This window comes from Ursus arctos, unplaced genomic scaffold (genome assembly GCF_023065955.2).
Source record: "Ursus arctos isolate Adak ecotype North America unplaced genomic scaffold, UrsArc2.0 scaffold_9, whole genome shotgun sequence".
NCBI lineage: Eukaryota > Metazoa > Chordata > Mammalia > Carnivora > Ursidae > Ursus > Ursus arctos.
Window position 1 is genome coordinate 29,628,852 of NW_026623111.1, and position 18,562 is coordinate 29,647,413.

Below are 18,562 nucleotides of genomic sequence, written 5' to 3' on the forward strand. Positions count from 1 at the left end.
AGATTGTGTCACCTGTGAATAAAGATAGATCTACTTCTTCCTTTCCTATCTGGATGCATTTTATTTCTTTTTCTTGCCTAATTGCCCTGGCTAGAACCTCCAGTACAGTGTTGAATAGAAGTGGTGAGAATGAATGGCCTTCTCTTGTGCCTAGTCGTAAGGGGAAAGTTTTCATTTTTTATTAAGTATGCTGTTAGATGTTTTGTTTTGTTTTGTTTTGTCTCATGTATGCCCTTTATTCAGGTTGAGGAAGTTAATTTCTATTCCTGGTTTTTTGTGTTTTCATCATAAAGGGGTGTCAGATTTTGTCAAATGTTTTTTCTGTCTCTGTTAAGATTGACCATTTGGGTTTTGCTCTTTTTTTCTATGGATATATAGTGTGTTACATTAATTTTCTGATGCTTAGCCAACCTTGCATTCCTGGGATAAATACCACCTAGCTGTGTTATATAATACTTTTTATATGTTGCTGGATTAGGTTTTCAAGTATTCTTGAATACACTTGAGTATTCTAGTATCCTCTCCTTTTGTTTTATATTCATGAGATATTATTCTGTCATTTTCTTATATTTTTGTCTGTCTTTGGTACTAGGATCATATTGGTCTCATAGAATAAGTTGGAAAGTGTTCTCTCCTCTTCTAATTTTTGGAAGACTGTGAAGAATCGGTAAAATTCACCAGTGCATCCATCTGGACCTGTGCTTTTCTTTTAAATCACAATTTAATCTCTTTTCACATTTCTGTTGACATTTTTTGTTTTGTGTTGAGTCTGTTTATGTGACTTGTCTCTCTCTAGGTATTTGTCCATTTCATCTAAATAATTCATTGGCATACAGTTGTTCATCATATTTTCTAATAATCCTTTATTTCTGTTAAGGTCAGTAGTAGTGGCCTCTCTTTCACTCATGATTTTGGTAATTTAAGTCTTCTCATTTTTTTTTAAGATTTTATTTGTCAGAGAGCACACGCACAAGCGGGATGAGTGGCAGGCAGAGGGAGAAGCAGGCTCCCCACTGAGCAAGGAGCGCAAAGCAGGACTTGATCCCAGGAGCCTGGGATCATGACCTGAGACACCCAGGCTTCCCTTCTCATTTTTTGTTTTTAATCCAGCTAGTTTTGTCCATTTTGTTCTCTTCAAAGAACCAACTTTGGGTTTCATTGATTTTTTTCTATTGGTTTTTCTATTCTCCATTTATTAATAGCCATTATCTGTTACTTCCTTCTGCTAGCTTTACCTTGCTCTTCTTTCTCTATTGTTGTTTTTAATTTAAATTCAATTAGCCAACATATAGAACATCATTAGTTTCAAATGTAGAGTTCAGTAATTCATCAGTTGCATATAACACCCAATGCTCATCACATCTGTGCCCTCCTTAATGCCCATCACCCAGTTACCCCATTACCCCACCCACCTCCCCTCCAGCGAGCCTTAGTTTCTTTCCTGTAGTTCTGTCATGGTTTGTCTCCCTCTCTGACTTCTTCCCATTCTATTTTTCCTTCCCTTCCCCTATGATCCTCTGTGCTGTTTCTTATATTCCACATATGAGTGAAACCATATGATAATCGTGTTTCTCTGATTGACTTGTTTTGCGCAGCATAATAGTCTCCAGTTCCATCCACATCCATGTAAATGCTAAATATTCATCCTTTCTGATGACTCAGTAATATTCCATTGTATGTATATACCACATCTTCTTTATCCATTCATCTGCCGATGGACATCTTGGCCTTTTCCATAGTTTGGCTATTGTGGACAGTGCTGCTATAAATATTGGGGTGCAAGTGCCCCTTCGGATCACTACATTTGTATCTTTTGGGCAAATACATAGTAGTGTAATTGCTGGGTCATAGGGTAGCTCTATTTTTAACTTTGGGGAACCTCCATACTGTTTTCCAGAGTGACTATACAGCTTGCATTCCCATCAACAGTGTAAGAGGGTTCCCCTTTCTCCGTATCCTTGCCAACATTTGTTGTTTCCTGACTTGTTGCTTTTAGCCATTCTCACTGGTGTGAGGTAGTATCTCATTGTGGTTTTGATTTGTGTTTCCCTGATGCCAAGTGATGTGGAACATTTTTTCGTGTGTCTATTGGCCATTTGGATGTCTTCTTTGGAGAAATGTCTGTTCATGTCTTCTGTCCATTTCTTGACTGGATTATTTGTTTTTTTGGGTCTTGAGTTTGATAAGTTCTCTACAGATCTTGGATACTAGCCCTTTATCTGATAACGTCATTTGCAAATGACATTCTCCTGTTCCATAGGTTGCCTTTTAGTTTTGTTGACTGTTTCCTTTGCTGTGCAAAAGCTTTTTATCTTGATGAAGTCTCAATAGCTCATTTTTGCTTTTGTCTTCCTTGCCTTTGGAGACGTGTCTAGCAAACAAGTTGCTGTGGCCAAGGTCGAAGAGGTTGCCAGCTGTGTTCTCCTCTAGGATTTTGATGGATTCCTGTCTCACATGAGGTCTTTCATTCATTTTGAGTTTTTCTTTGTGTATGGTATAAGAGAATGATCCAGTTTCATTCTTTTGCATGTGGCTTTCCAATGTTCCCAACACCATTTGTTGAAGAGACCGTCTTTTTTCCATTGGATATTCTTTCCTGCTTTGTCGAAGATTAATTGACCATAGAGTTGAGGGTCCATTTCTGGGTTCTGTAATCTGTTTCATTGTTCTCTGTGTCTGTTTTTGTGCCAGTACCATACTGTCTTGATGATTATAGCTTTGTAATAGAGCTTGAAGTCTGGCATTGTGATGCCACCAGCTTTGGTTTTCTTTTTCAACGTTTCTCTATTTGGGTTTCTTTTCTGGTTCCGTACAAATTTTAGGATCATTTATTCCAGCTCTGTGAAAAATGTCAATGGCATTTCGATAGGGATTGCATTGAATGCATAGATTTCTCTGGGTAGCATAGACATTTTAACAATGTTTATTCTTCCAGTCCATGAGCATGGGATGTTTTTCCCTTTCTTCATGTCTTCCTCAATCTCTGTTGTTTTAAAGTAGAAAGATTATCAGTTTGAGATCTTTTTAATATAAGTGTTTATAGCTATAAATTTCCCTCTAAGTACTACTGTAACTGCATCCCATAAGTTTTGGTTTTTTGTGTCTTCATCCATCTCAAAGTATTTTTTTTAATTTCCCTTGTGATTTCTTCTTTGACTCTTTGGTTAGGAGTATGTTGCTTTCCATATATTTATGAATTTCCCAAATTTCTTTATTACTGATTTTTTAATGTCATTGCATTGTGTTCAGGAGCATACTTTATATCATTTAAATCCCTCTTAGTTTATTGAGGGTTGTTTTATGATCTCTAATATATGTTCTGTCCTGGACAGTGTTTTATATATACTTGAGAAGAATGTATATTCTGTTGTTGGGTAGATTGTTCTATAAATATGTTAGATCTAGTTAGTTTATAGTATTGTTCCAGTCTTCTGCCTTTTAATTGATCATCTTCCTAGTCATTCTTCCCATTGCATGTGAGATATGTAAGTCTCCAGTTTAGTTGTCTGTTTTTCCCTTCACTTCTGTCAGTTGTATTTAATGTATTTTAAGACTGTTATTAGTTGTATATACATTTATAATTGTTACATCTTCCTGATGGATTGACCTTTTATCTTTATGAAATGTCCCTCTTTATCTCTAGTTACATTTTGTTTTAAAATCTCTTGTGTGATATCAGTGGTCATGTGAGCTTGCATATGGTTACTGCTTGCATGATACATCTTTTTTCCATCCTTTTACTTTCAGCCTATCTGAATCTAAAGTGTCTTGCCTATAGACTGCATATAGTTGGATCTTGTTTTTAATCCAGTCTGACAATCTCTGCCTTTGATTATATTTTTTAATTCATTCACACTTAATGGTGTTAATAAAATTTTAGGTGAGAGATGACAAGGTTTATATTTATAGCTTTTGTAATATTATCCTTTATATTTACCATTTGTTTCCCTTCATTTGTTCCAAATCGGTCCTTTCCTCTGGTATGTCCAAACAGTGTCAGCTGAAAGGATGGAGAACAGGCTCTCTGAAGGATTGTCATTTTGTGCACGGCACAACTAAGAGTTAGCATTCACGTTGCAAATTTGTGTGTCTGACAATGTATTGGTAGATCTAGGCCAAAAATGTCTTGTTCTAATGATCTCAGTAATTTACAGTTCTGTCGAATTAAAGTTTCTATGGTCTGTATTAGTGCTTTCCAACATGAAAGTCAGTAGCCACATGTGGCTATGGAGTACTTGAATTAATTTTAATTTCTATTTAATTTTAAATAGCCACAGCTACAGGCTCTCATAGGGGACACCAAAGTTTTCATCTCAGATGGCCCCTTCCTTGATATTGTGGTTAAACCTTCTAAGGTATATTAAAGGGAAGAGGCCCCCCCCCCAAATATGATAGTTTCATTTATTATAAAACTTAGAGACTGGACAGACCATGGGACTATTTTTTTAAGGAGTTGTTACATCTTTATCAGCCATCTAAAAGCTCAAATGGAGATAGACAAAGATCTGATACAAACACAACCATGCAGGGCCATGGCCCAGAGATGGAAAGGGCACAGGTCCCTGAGATCTGCTTGGAGCACAAGGGAGGCCCCATGCTCTGTGTTTCCATCTCCCTGAATGCCATACAGCCATCCAGTAAGGAGGGGAGGTTCTTTTTCTGCTTGTGGGAAACAAAGAAAGGAAATCTTCAAAGCTATCATTGGAAACATTTACTTTATGCAGAACAGCGGTTGAGTAAAGGGAATGAGACCCATATTGCTCTTCATAGCAGACTTTTCAAAGAGTGTGCTTGTAAATGTCTTTACAGACTCTCAGAATCTTTCCTCACAGTCTTTGAAGTAAGGAGATAGAAGATCCTATTATCCTCATTAAGACACACCACCTTTCATTGTTGCCGATACATGGTTTTCAGACATATATTGATGAAAGCCAAACTGCTTTCAGGTGAAACAGACATAAAATGTCTATCCCCTTGGGATAAAGCATCATAACAGTTTTTGTTTTTAGGTTTTTTATTTTTTTAAGAAAGTTTGATGTTTCCCTTTAGGTCAGTATATATTAAGTGCTGTTCTGGTTTTCCCTTCTCAAAAAAAAAATGTTTAGACTTTATTTAAGAGTGAGAGAGGGGAGGGTCAGAGGGAGAAGCTGACTCCCTGCTGTGCTTCATCAGGGAACTCTGGGGTCATGAGCAGAAGGCAGACACGTAACCAACTGAGCCACCCAGGCACCCCTCTTCTTATATTAAGATACACAGTAACATTATACACTATTTCTTGTCTCAAATAATATGGTAACCATATCCCAGGTGCTTCCACTTCTTTTGAAATCTTGTTACCATTTCAGTATAATGAAAGCCTGCCCTGCAAAGCCTCTGACATTTAACATTTCATTTTCTCTGGGGCCATGTCAACAGTATAATAAGGAACAAAAGAAATTATAATGTTCATCCCTAGCCCATCGTGGGATAAAAAATATAGCTATTTGAATAGATCTTAAACATAATTTTCCCTCTTCAGGGAAAACACGCTGCAAAGAGAAAAGTTAAAAGTCACATTATCTTAACGTTGTAAATAAGAATAAAGCCCGCAGGTAAATGACGTTTTCCTGCAGGTAAATTAATGCTGCCTCATCCGTTGGTTCCCAGGTGATAGATCTCTACTGGGGCATCGATGAAGATGAGTGGGACAGCCCAGAGCTCCAGAAGACTCGCATGAAGCTGCTGGAGGATTGTTTGAAAACTTCTGCAGGTCCATGTTTTGTTGTGGGTATAAAACAACTAATGCTTTATATGAAATTGTAGATGACTGTGAGAATTGTCGTTGATGTGTGATTCCTAAGGGCCTTTTAATTATTTTGAATGAGGAAAAAAATACTGGCTTTTCTGTGTCTATTTAAAACCTTTAAACTGTCTCCTTGCCCTCAACGTGTGAGAACAAAACCTTCAGCTTTCCATAAGCAGCCCTGCAAATTAACAGTGAATAATTTGAAATGGTAATCGAAGGGATGGCTGGGGTTTGACAACAACTTCCACAACACCTTGTGACCAGCAGAAAGGATTACGGTGTCAGTCTACAGTAAGCAGCCTGAGTTTCCTTACACGGTGTCATGTATTCGATCTTAGTATCTCCGTGTCCTGACACCAGAACTTTGGCAATTTTTCAATACAGTGACTGAAACATTGTTAAAGTCAACCAATATATGATGTCAAACCACCAATAGAAAATGATGTCCTGAGAGGCGAAAAAATTTGTCTTTGGAGTGACCTTCAGCTAAATGGTCATGAAAAGCTGCAAATTAACAGATTTGTCAAGTGGAACATCATTTACCAAAGAATACCCACTCGTCTATCTAAACTCAGTGGTAGGAAGCTAAGGAGGTCATTCTATAGCAGGTGATTGTGTAAAATTACTGCCTTCAGCTAGCTTAAGAAAGAACCTTATTGTGAATCCAAACAGATTCTAGCAATTGATACGGAAGTTGCCCCTCTCAACACAAGATGTTCTGAGGCTGATGGAGGAGTGTTAAAATTACTAGTGAATGCTTCAAGGAAACTATCATACAATTAAAAGCTAGGCTTGGTTATCAACAAGAGTTGTGAATATTTATTTGCGTATCTGTTAAGCTCCACATAGGACTAGGAAGACACAGATGCTATCAGAAATCTGACCAGTTGATAGTGACGTTCTGAGGATAATAAAGTGCATAAAAGCTCTATAACATTTTTAGCATCAGTATATAAATTATTCACTTATTCACCCACTACTTATTGAATGCTGCTGTGCCAGGAATGGCTCTTAGTGCTGGGGATATGGTAGGCTGACCCATGTCAAATGGTTATCTTGTGTGCCGCTTAGGATTTAACCTTGGATTTGAACTAAGAAGATAAAACTCCCTGCCCTTTAGAGTTTGCTTGCATTCTTAGGTGGGGTCAAAGGGAGAGAGCAGGCAAAAATGAAGGAAATAAGGAAAATCACAAGTGCTATGGAGAAAAATACAGAAAGGAAGGAGAAGGCCTCACTGTCCAGGGAGAAGAGTTAGGACCACACTTGGCATGTTGAGGGAACAGTATGAGCAAGAGGGGAGAGGTCTGGAGAGGAGGCCCTGTCTTGGGCTTTAGTATCTTGAAGTTGGCTACAGAGAGTTTGCTTTCAATGACCTGGGAAGCCACAGAGTGTTTTGAGCAGTGGACTGAAGTGATCTGATGTATTTTAAGGCCCACCCTGGCTGCAGGACAGAGGGCAGAGCATGGAGCCCTTAGAATGCTGATGCAGGAAGCCCAAGGAAAACACGTGGCTTAGGGGGTTGAAGAATGGACATCTAAAAACAGTGACCTGGGGTCTGAACAGAACAGAGAAAGTCCTTAAAGCCATGTCAGAGATCTGAAGATCTAGTAGCAGTAGGGGTTTAAGATTTTTTCCCACGGGTCTTCATAGCACAGAACTAGGACCAGCAGATGGAAAGTTCACAGAGACAGGTTTCAGCGCCGGGTGAAGAAGTTGGAAGATTCAGCATTCACTGGTTTTAGGGTCTCCCAGCTCCCTGGGTTCTGACATTGCATAGCTGCAGGACAGCGGAGGAGTCTCCTTACTACGCTGAGCCTCAGTCTCTTGCTCTGGGACCAGGAGAAGATGATGAGCATGAGAGTTTCTAGCTCCTGGGGTCATTCAGAAGATGAAATGAAACTCCAGAGCTCTTTTGTAGTGTCTCACCTACAGCAATCCACAGTCAGCACTCTTTGTTACTTCTTGTAATCACTGTTATCCCTCAAAACTATCTAAAGATGAAATCACCCGGCCCAAATTGTAATGAGTGCATCACCAAGAAAGTTGTCCTCAAAGGAGAGAATACAATGCTGTCTGGCAGCACTGCCAGAAAAGAGATTCAGACAGTGGAAGACGAGTCAGACCGGGTTCCATGATGCTTGGAAGCTGGGCTGGGGAGGTATGCCCTGGGGAGTCACAGTTGTGATGCTCTCCACAGCTCTGTCATGATCCGGCCTCGGAAATTCAGGAACGAGAGAGATGTTCTCCCCTCTTTTATCTCCCTGTGGCGTGTCCTACCCAAACTAACTAGAATTAGTCATGGCCATTAATTCTAACAATTTGCTGGTAGGGGAATGAGTAAAGCCTGTAAGTTCCAGCAGGTTCTGAGAGTGAAGGTTAAGTGATGGAACATCAGGAACAACTTCATTGAGTGTAAACAAATGATTTATCCCTCCTCCTGCTCCCTGCTACATGTTGAAACTCACAGCAACCATGATGAAACCCTGCGGATACAGCTAGGATTATTCACCCCAGTGATCCTAAATCAGGCAAGACTTAACCTCACTGCTTATGGGAAATAGTACATCTCTTCCTTCCTTTCCCCTTGTAACTATGGTAACAGCAGGCGTCTAGGTGTCGCTTTTGAGCTCCCGTTTCCTTGCCCCGTGCTCCCTTGTGGTACTTCTAGAAGTCATGATGAGCCCTGTGGGTTGCAAAGCATGGCATATTATTTTCCCTAATGCTAAAGTCTTTGGCAAGAAAATTCACTCTTGCTGAATGACAAAGTGTTTATATTTTCAGAGGCTTCACAGATAATTAACCCTGTGTTACAGATAAATCCAGGAACCAAACAAAGCTTTCATTGTAAGTACCCAGGGCACTGAGGCCCAAAGGGAACCTGGACTTAAACGTTCCATGTGCTTGGCTCTTTCCAGCTTCCTTTCCTCCAAGTTGTCCTTTGGGGTGTGGCCTGCCACAGCTGTCTGGGCACTGGCTTTTAATTGCCAGGATGGGAAGGAGTAAGGGGCTGGTGCCTGTGTGCAGTTCCACCCTCGGAAGGCTGACTCAGGAGACCTGGCGTACTGAGAACACGTCACTTTCTTATAGGAAAGCCCCCAGAGTGGGGGAAAGCCCCCAGAGTGGGGAAAAACCCCGAAGTTCTATTTCACAACCTGAGTTAGAGCTCTGGTTCTGACAGGGCAGTAAACTAACCTCACTGTGCTTTAAAATGGGAAAATAACCATAAATGACAAGTAAATGTTGAATAGATATCAAAGGTTTGTTGTAGGAACCAAATGTAATGGGAGTTCTTTATAAAGGGTTACAGAGCGATTCGTTATTAAGTTTGTGAGTTAAATTATTTTCAACTGAGAACAAAAATGTTTTTACTCCTAATGGACAGTTCTGTGATACCGGAGATTTTTCCCTTTGAAAATGATGATGATAGTCTAAATGTCAAAAAACACTAAGACTTGATTCACACCAGTAGATATTAAAGTCATATATTAAAGGGTTTTTAGTTCATTCTTAACAAATGTTGTAAACTGTAGAGAGTATATATTCATTTGCTAGATATGAATTTGCTGGAATCTACTTAGTTCAACCATTATCTGCTCCCAAAGAGGGATTTAGACCAGGACTGCTCTTAACAGGAAGACAGTTTACAGTTGAGGTCAGAGTCACTATCTGCAGAGAATTGCCTCAGCCCCTCCCCTGCAAAGTGTGGAAAGGTTAGCAGAATGTTCCCACCAACTGTCCCACCCACTTAGTCCATAAAAGTTCCTTATGAAGGGGAAGAAGAATATTGTCTTTTGGGGAGAGCAGAGTTCTCTCATTCCCGTCCCTCTTCATGATGTGTTTATGGAGAGGATGGGTTCTCTTCTTGTCATCCTTCCAAATTTGAAGTACCTCAAAAGAATTGCTTGCGATGTTCAAGCACTGACCCTGGACCTTAGGTGAAGTCCTGTCTCTTGGCCAGAGTTGATAAAAGCCACTGCTCTGCTGGCTTGAAGAACTGGTTGTTTGAAAAGCTTCCTTGTAGAATTAGGGGAGCTGCCTCCGAGTGTGTAGGAGCTGTGGGGGAGGCAGCCGGCGTCTCACTCCATCCCTCAGTCCAGAGTGGATGAGGTAGAGATTTACTGAGGGAAAGGCATTGGCAGGCTACCCTAGGGGAGTCAAGCCAGGCCCGTGTGGGGAGCCAGCACCTGTCTCAGTCAGTTGTAACTAGAACTTCCTGTAAGAGAAGATTCCAGGACCTCACACTCAAAGGGGCATTCCCCATACCTTAGAGTCAGGACAAAGAGAACGCTGCCTGTGGTAGGCTTTGTCAGTTCCCAGAAGTCTCAGGAAGCCAAAGCCCATACAGCATCCTCCTTGGAGTACCAATATAAACAGACATAACTTGTCAGCATTAGATAGAGAAGCAGCTGAGACCAAAAGAATGGGACTACTGCCATCATTCTTACCTGTCAGTGGATGCCAAACTGGACTTCCACGCCCCACCCCTACCTACACCCCCGCCATTAGTGGCACAGATGGTACGGACAGAGAGCAGGCCCCACTCCTGCCTGCCACAGGCAGCTCCCGGCAGCTGCACCCAAGACTATGCACAAAGTGGGAAGAAGGAAACTCAGAAATAGGCATTTTAGACTGGCCTAAAGTTCAAAGCAGAAAGACGACAACAGAAAGGGTTGGACTGAGGAATCTATTGTTATTGAGCGATATTTGTTTTTCCGCTAAGCAAAAGAGTAAAGATGAGACAAAGCAAGGTCCATAGTTGTTACTGGTAAAAATTAAACCTTTCCATATTTGTACCTCCCTGAGGGGCACTACTGAGTAAGCCCTACAGCACAGAGATCAGTTCTTCACCACCTGTGTCTCACTGTCCTTCAGAATCACATTAGGCTGCCTTAATGGCTCAGATGCCGTTTAATTTTTTTTAAAGTAATTTTCAGTTAGGGAAAACTATAGTGAGGATTCTGAAGTCACTGAATTTGAAAGAATGTGTTCTTACAACAGTTTGCTTTGGAAAATACTTAATCCACATTCCAGTATATGACGGATCTACCCCGTTAGGTGTACTAAATTACAGACATGAGACAATAATACAAGTGCTTAGTCTTGGTTTGTCCTTTAATAAAATGTGCAGGGTTTTGTATGATTTAGTTCTCATATTTGTAAGTATAAGCTTACTAACCAAAATGTACTAAAAATAGAAAAATAGTCATTGATCTGAACTGGAAAATCATTTTAGATTTTTTGAGTACTTTAAAAAATTAAAAATTAATCTAACACCTTAGTTTTTCAGATAAAGACCTTTTTTTATAAAATTAAGCTTGTCCAGTTGAAATCAACTAGCCATCCTAGCTCTAAAATAGGTTCCAATAATAAATTACCTCATCATCACCAAAGGAATGTTACAATGGGCAAACCTTAAAAATTATTATTGACAAGATCGTTATCTTTATGGTAGAATCCAAGAGACCCCTTTAGTTCATTTCTGCTAATGTGTAAGTCACTGTTTCACAGTTCACGTGGTATGGCATGTTTTGGGTGGTAAAAAAAAGCATGGAGAAAGGAAAGTGAACGGGAGAGCAATCAATCTCTGTATAACTTAATTGGTAAGAAAAAATGTTCATTGAAAACTGCAGTCCAAAGGATTTCTGCTTCGGAGTAGAATTTCAACAACTTAAAAAACTATACACATCCTATATTTAGAGAGATTGTAGAGCTGTGAAGACATAGATGATTAGACAAGGTAATTTCCAGACAGAAAAGCCCTTTCTTGGTGAGCTGGCTTCAGATGGAGGAGCCCCAAAGTCTCAGTGGTTTTCTCCATGAGACACGTGCTGATCACTGGGCAGCATGGGATAATGGAAAGCTAGGATGGAAAAGCAGAGTGAAGTCTTCTTCCACAATCTCTTGGTTTTTAGGAGACAAAGTCCGCTAAAACCTAACGTGAATAATCAAGTCTTGCCTTTGACACATTTTAACTCAAAGTCAACTCAATCAACGAAACTACAGCCTAGTTGTATCCAGTTCAAATACTGAAGAGACTAACGTGTTAGCCTCTTATCCTGTCAGTCTAACATAGGAAAAGGAGCCTATAAATAGCAGTTCTTTTAAATACAATACCCAGACAAAAATAGACACATAGATAAATGGAATAGAATAGGGAGCCCAAAAATAAACCCACACTTATGGGGTCAATTAATCTATGACAAAGGAGCCAAGAATATACAATGGGGAAAGGATAGTCTCTTCAACAAATGGTGCCCAGAAAACTGAACCACCTTCTTCACCCCATAATGAAAAATCAAAATGGATTAAAGACCTAAATGTGAGGCCTGAAACCCTAAAAGTCCTAGAAGAAAACAGAGGCAGTAATCTCTTAGACATCAGCCTTAGCAGCATTTTTCTAGATATGTCCCCTCAGGCAAGGGAAACAAAAGCAAAAATAAACTATTGGTACTACACCAAAATAAAAAACTTTTGTACAGCCAAGGAAACCATCAATAAAACAAAAAGACAACCCATGGAGTGGGAGAAGATACTTGCAAATGATATTTCTGAAAGGGATTAATATCCAAAATACATGAACTTACACAGCTCAACATCAAAAGAGAAAGCTGATTAAAAATGGGCAGAAGACATGAGCAGACATTTCTGCAAAGAAGACATGCAGTAATAGAAGTACCTTATGATCCAGTAATCCCACTGGGTATTTACCCAAAGAAAACAAAAACACTAATTCATATATGAATTAATTATATGCACCCCTGTGTTTTATTGCAGCATTAGGTATAGAAACAACTCAAGTGTCCATCCATAGGTGAATGGATAAAGAATCTGTGGTGTATATATACATACAATGGAATGTTAGCCATGAAAAATGAGATCTTGCCATTTGCAACAACATAGATGGACCTAGAGGGTATTATGCTAAGTGAAATAAGTCAAAGAAAGCAAATGCTATAGGATTTCACTTTTTTGTTGTAGTTTCAAGTTTTATTTAAATTCTAGTTAATTAACATACAATGTAATATTAGTTTCAGGTATAGAATTGAGTAATTCATCACTTACAACACCCAGTGCTCATCACGTGTGCCCTTCGTCATCCCCATCAGTCATTTAACCCATCCCCCCACCCACCACCTCTCCAGCAACCCTCAGAGTGTTCTCTATAGTTAAGAGTCTGTTTTACGATTTGCCTTTTTCCATGTTCATCTGTTTTGTTTCTTAAATTCCACATGTGAGTGAAATCATGTTATTTTTTCTCTGACTTATTTTGCTTAGCATGATACCCTCTAGCACCGTCCGTGTCACTGCAAATGGCAAGATTTCATTCTTTTTTATGACTAATATTCCATTGTGTATATATACCACAACTTCTTTATCCATTCATCAGTCGGTGGACATTTGGGCTCTTTCCATAATTTGGCTATTGTTGATAATGCTGCTATAAACATCAGGGTGCATGTATCCCTTTGAATCAGTGTTTTGTGTCCTTTGGATAAATACCTAGTAGTGCAACTGCTGGGTCATAGGGTAGTTCTATTTTTAACTTCGAGGAAATTCCACACTGTTTTCCAGAGTGCCTGCACCAGCTTGCATTTCTACCAACAGTGTAAGAGGGCTCCCCTTTCCCCGCATCCTCGCCAACATCTGTCATTTCCTATGTTGTTAATTTTAGCCATTCTCACAGGTGTGAGGTGATACCTCATCGTAGTTTTGATTTGTATTTCCCTGATGATGAGTGATTTTGAGCATCTTTCATGTGTCTTAGCTATCTGTATGTCTTCTTCGGAAAAATATCTGCCCATTTTTTAACTGGATTACTTGTTTTTTGGGTATTCGGTTTTATAAGTTCTGTATATATTTTGGATACTAACCCTTTATCAGGTCATTTGCAAATATCTTCTCCATATGATTGCACTTATATGTGGAATCTAAAAAGCAAATTTAACCAAACAAACCAGCCAACAAACCAACCTTAAAAAGAGAGGGAACTGGTGGTTTCTATGGGGGAGTTGGGTGGGGAGATGGGTGCAATAGGTAAAGAGGATTAAGAGGTACAAAATTCCAGTTATAAATAAGTCACAGAGATGAAAAGTGCACAACAGGGAATATAGTCAACAATATCGTAAGAGTGCATGGTGACACATGGTGGCTACACCTATTGTGGGAGCAATGAGTAACATAGAATTGTTGAATCAGTGTTATACACCTGAAACTAATATAACAATGTATGTTAATTATGCTTCTATAAGAAAAAAATGCCCAGAATACAAAGAAAATTACAAGCCATGCAAAGAATGCCATGCAAAAAAAATATGATAAACAAGAAAAAGTAGATAATAGAAGTCATACCCCCAGATGCCCAAGATGATAGAGCTGGCAGGCAAAAGCTGTTAAATAACTATTTTAAATGTTAATGAAAATAGAAGCAAAGATAAGTAAAATGAATGAGAAGATGGATAATTTCAAAAAAGAAATGGAATCTATAAAAAATACAAAAGAACAAAATGGATATTTTAGAATTAAAATATACAATAGCTAAAAGTTAAAACTTATTTGATGGGCTTAATAGTTAATACCGTAGAAGACTGGATTAGTGAACTCAAAGAGAAGTCAAAAAATACCCAAATTGAAGCACATATTTTCTTTAAAAGAGTAGGAAAACCAGAATGAAGTGGAAGAGACATGTGAGGCACAAATCATCTCACATAAGTGTAACTGGAGTCCCAGAAAAAGAAACCAAGAAAGAGGACATGAAAGAAGTAACAAGTGAGAATTTTCCAAAACTACTTGAAGACATCAACCCACACAGGTTCAAGCAGTCAGTAATCTCCCAGCAAGACCATTGCACCTGAGCCCATTGTAGTAAACTGTTGAAAAGCAAAAATAAAGAGAAAAAAAGCCTTAAAATCCATAAGAGGGGGGAAAATATATATATATTTATAATGTATATTTATAATAATATAAATATTTATATATTATATATTTTATGTAATATGTATTTATATAATATATATTTTGTTATATACTTATAAATATTTAATAATAATAATAATATATATATATATTACCTTCAGAAAACAACAGAAATACTACCAGTTGACTTTTTAATAAAGACTTTAATAGAGATGTTCTGGAAGACAAAGACAATGAAATGACATCTTGAAAGAACTAAAAGAAACAAACAGCCAAGCTACATTTCTCTACCTAGTGGGAGTATCCTGCAAAAGTAAAAATGAAACAAAGATGTTTTCAGACAAAAACAGAAAGACATGGTCATCAGATCATCCACATTTGAAAAAAAACTAAGAGATGGTTTTCTGCCTTAGAGAAAATGCCCGCAGACGGAAGCTCAAATCCATAAGAAGGAATGAAAAGCACTGATAAAGATAAGGTCAAAGAGTATTGACTGTGTTAAGCAACAATAATAATGTTGCGTGAGGATTATAACATGTAAGGAAGTAAGAAATAAGACCAAAATAGTTCAAAGGTCAAGAGGGACAAAGGTAGTCTTGCATTATTTGGGAAGTAACAAAAGTAAAAATTAAAGCTGATCTGTAGGAAGTCAAGGATGAATATTGTAACATATCTATATATAGGGGAACCACTAAATAAGGATACGAAATGATACAAAAATTTCATGTAAGAAATTAAGTAGAATAACTCCTCTAAAAGAAGACTAGAAAAGAAGAATAAAGAGTGGGTGCAATAAATAGAAAAATGATAGCCTTAAACCCAACTATTAAATGTAAACAGACTAAACACTCCAATTAAAATACAGATTCAATTATGTGCTATATACTAACCAAAAGAAAGTTTTATCAATACCACACAGTAGGCTTTAAGCTAAGAAGATAAAGGGGCATTTCATAATCAGAAGTTCGATTCATTGAGAAGATATAATAGGGGCCCCTGGGTGGCTAAGTCAGTGAAGCATCCAACTCTTGATTTCAGCTCAGGTCATGATCTCAGGGTTGTGAGATCGAGCCCCATGTCAGGCTCCATGTCAGGTTCTCTCTCCCTCTGCCCCACCCCGCCCCCACTCATGCTCTTGCGCATGCGTGCTCTGTCTTTGAAAAAAAAAAAAGATATATTCCTATATTTAAAAGCTTCATGTCTTCAAATAATAACAACATGGCTTCAAAATACAGGCACACCTCAAAGATACTGACGGTTTGCTTCCAGACCACCACAATAAAGTGAATCAAATGAATTTTCTGGTTTCCCAGTGCATATAAAAGTTATGTTTACACTGTAGTGTAGTCTATTAAGAATAGTATTTGATCTAAAAAAAACCCAACGTATTAACTTAAAAACATTTTATTGCTAAAATATACTAACCATTATCTGAGCTGTGACCAAGTCAAAATCTTTTTGCTGGTGCTGTTTGATAGCATTCTACCCCCAGTAGAAGTTTTGTAAAAATTGGAGTCAGTCCTCTCAGACCCTGCCAGTGCTTCACCGACTTAGTTTATGTACTGTTCGAAAGCCTTTCAATATTGAAACCATTTCAGTAATCTTCACAGAATCTTCACAAGGAGAAGGTTCCTTCTCAAGAAACCACCTTTTTTGCTCATCCATAAGAAGCAACTTGTCATCTGTTCAAGTTTTATCAGGTCTTGAAGCACTTCAGTCATAACTTCTTCTGGCTCTCCTTCTAGTTCCCTGGCTCTTTCCAGCACATCTGCAGTCACTTCCTCCACTGAAGTCTTGAACCCCTCAAAATCATCCATGAGGGTTGGAATCCACTTCTTCCAAACTCCTGTTAGTGTTCTTTTATTTATATACGTCTATTTCATTTTCCCATGAATCACAAATGTTCTTAATGGCCCCTAGAACCATGAATCCTTTCCAGACAGCTTTCAGTTTGGTTTACCAGATCCACGAGAATCACTGTCTACGGTACCTACAGCTTTATAAAATGTATTTCTGTAATAAGACTTGCAAGTCGAAATAACCCCTTGATCCATGGGCTGCAGAATAGTAGTCAGCAGGCATGAGATTAATCTCGTCCATCTCCAGCAGAGCTCTGGGTGACCAGGTGCGTGGTCAATGAGCAGTAGTATTTTCAAAGGAATCTTTCGGAGCAGCAGGTCTTAACGGTGGGCTTATTCGGTAAACCGTGTTGTTAACTGATGTGCTGTCATGCGGGCTTTGTTGTTCCATTTCCAGAGCACAGGTGAGCAGATTTAGCGTAATCCCTGAGCACCCTAGGAGTTTGGAAATGGTCAGTGAGCCCTGGCTCCAACTGAAAGTTACCAGCTGCTTTGGCCCTAACAAGAGAACCACTTGTCCTTTGAAGCCAACCACTGACTTCTCCTCTCTATGAAAGTTCCAGATAGCATCTTCTTCCAATGGGAGGCTGTTTTGTCTACGCTGAAGATCTGCTCAGGGTAGCCACCTTCGTTCATTATCTTGCCCCGATCTGCTGGACAACTCACTGCGCCTTATACATCAGCACGTGCTTCCTCACCTTGTACTCTCACGTTACGGAGACGGCTTCTTTCCCTAAACCACATGGACCAACCTCTGCTAGCTTCAGATTTCCCTTCTGAGCTTCACAGATTTGAAGACAGTTAGGGCCTTGAGCTGGAATGGGCTTTGGGTCAGGGGAATATTATGGCTGGTTTGATTTTCTATCCAGAAAAGCATTCTCCCTGTCAGCACCCAGGCTGTCATCATTCGTGTGTTCACTCAAGCAGCACCTTTACCTTCCTTCGAGAACTTTTCCTTTGCGTTCACAGTTTGGCTAGCTGGTACAAGAGGCTTCGCTTTCAGCCTGTCTCAGCTTTTGACATGCTTTCCTCATTAAGCTTAATCATTAGTTTTTTATTTAAATGGAGAGACGTGTGACTCTTTCTTTTTCTCTTGAACACCTGGAGGCCATGGTAAAGTTATCAGTCAGCCTGATTTCAATATCATTGTGCCTCAGAGAAAAGGGTGGCCCAAGGAAAGAGAGACATGGGACGGCTTGGTGGTGGAGCAGTCAGAACACACACATTTATAAGTTCACTGTCCTCTATGGATAGGGTGTGTGGCCTCCCCCCAAAACCAGTTACAATAGTAACCTCAAAGATCACCCTAGCAAATATAGAAAAGTTTGAAATATTTCAAGAATTACCAAAACATGACACAGACACGAAAAGTGAGCGAATGCCATTAGAAAAAGGGCACCAGTGGACTTGCTCAATGCAGGGCTGCCACAAACCTCTTTGTTAAAAAAAAAACCACAATTATCCGCAAAGTGCAATAAAGTGAGATATGCCTTTTATACAGCAAAGCTTGACAGAACTAAATGGTTGGAAATTTTTATGAACTTCTTTTAGTATCTGAGTAAATAAGCAGGAAACAAAAATCAGCAAGTGTGTCCATTTGAATAACATGACCCGCAATGACCTGACGTTTATATTGTTGCTATTACAACCAGTAACTACAGATTATAGCTATTTTCAGTTACACATAGAATATTTGCTAAAGTATAAAGTGTGATTCATCCATATGGCAGGTAATAACACAAGTCAACAAATTTCAGAGGATTGAAATTATACTAAATGTGTGTACTGACCTCAGTAGAATTAAAATCTAAAAAAAAAAAAAAATCACTGCAAGGTAACTGCAGAATCTCCAAATATGTGGAAGTTAAGCAGCATAGTTTTAAATAAACCATGGGTGAAAGAAGAAATATCACAAGGGGAATTTTAAAATATTCTTAACCAACTAAAATGAAAACATCTAAATATACGGGGTTCAACTAAAGCAGTGCTTGCAGGAAAAAAGGAG

The 18,562-nt window shown here is 38.9% G+C and overlaps 1 protein-coding gene across 1 annotated transcript in view; it reads left to right on the top strand.

Annotated features, from left to right (window-relative positions):
* The window catches only part of NWD2 (NACHT and WD repeat domain containing 2), a 173,165-nt gene that overhangs the window by 80,389 nt on the left and 74,214 nt on the right, over nt 1-18,562 (top strand). Inside the window, exon 3 of the mRNA XM_026508709.4 lies at nt 5,647-5,763. Within this exon, the coding sequence (XP_026364494.2) occupies nt 5,647-5,763 (117 nt within the window). The remainder of the gene's footprint in view (nt 1-5,646; nt 5,764-18,562) is intronic.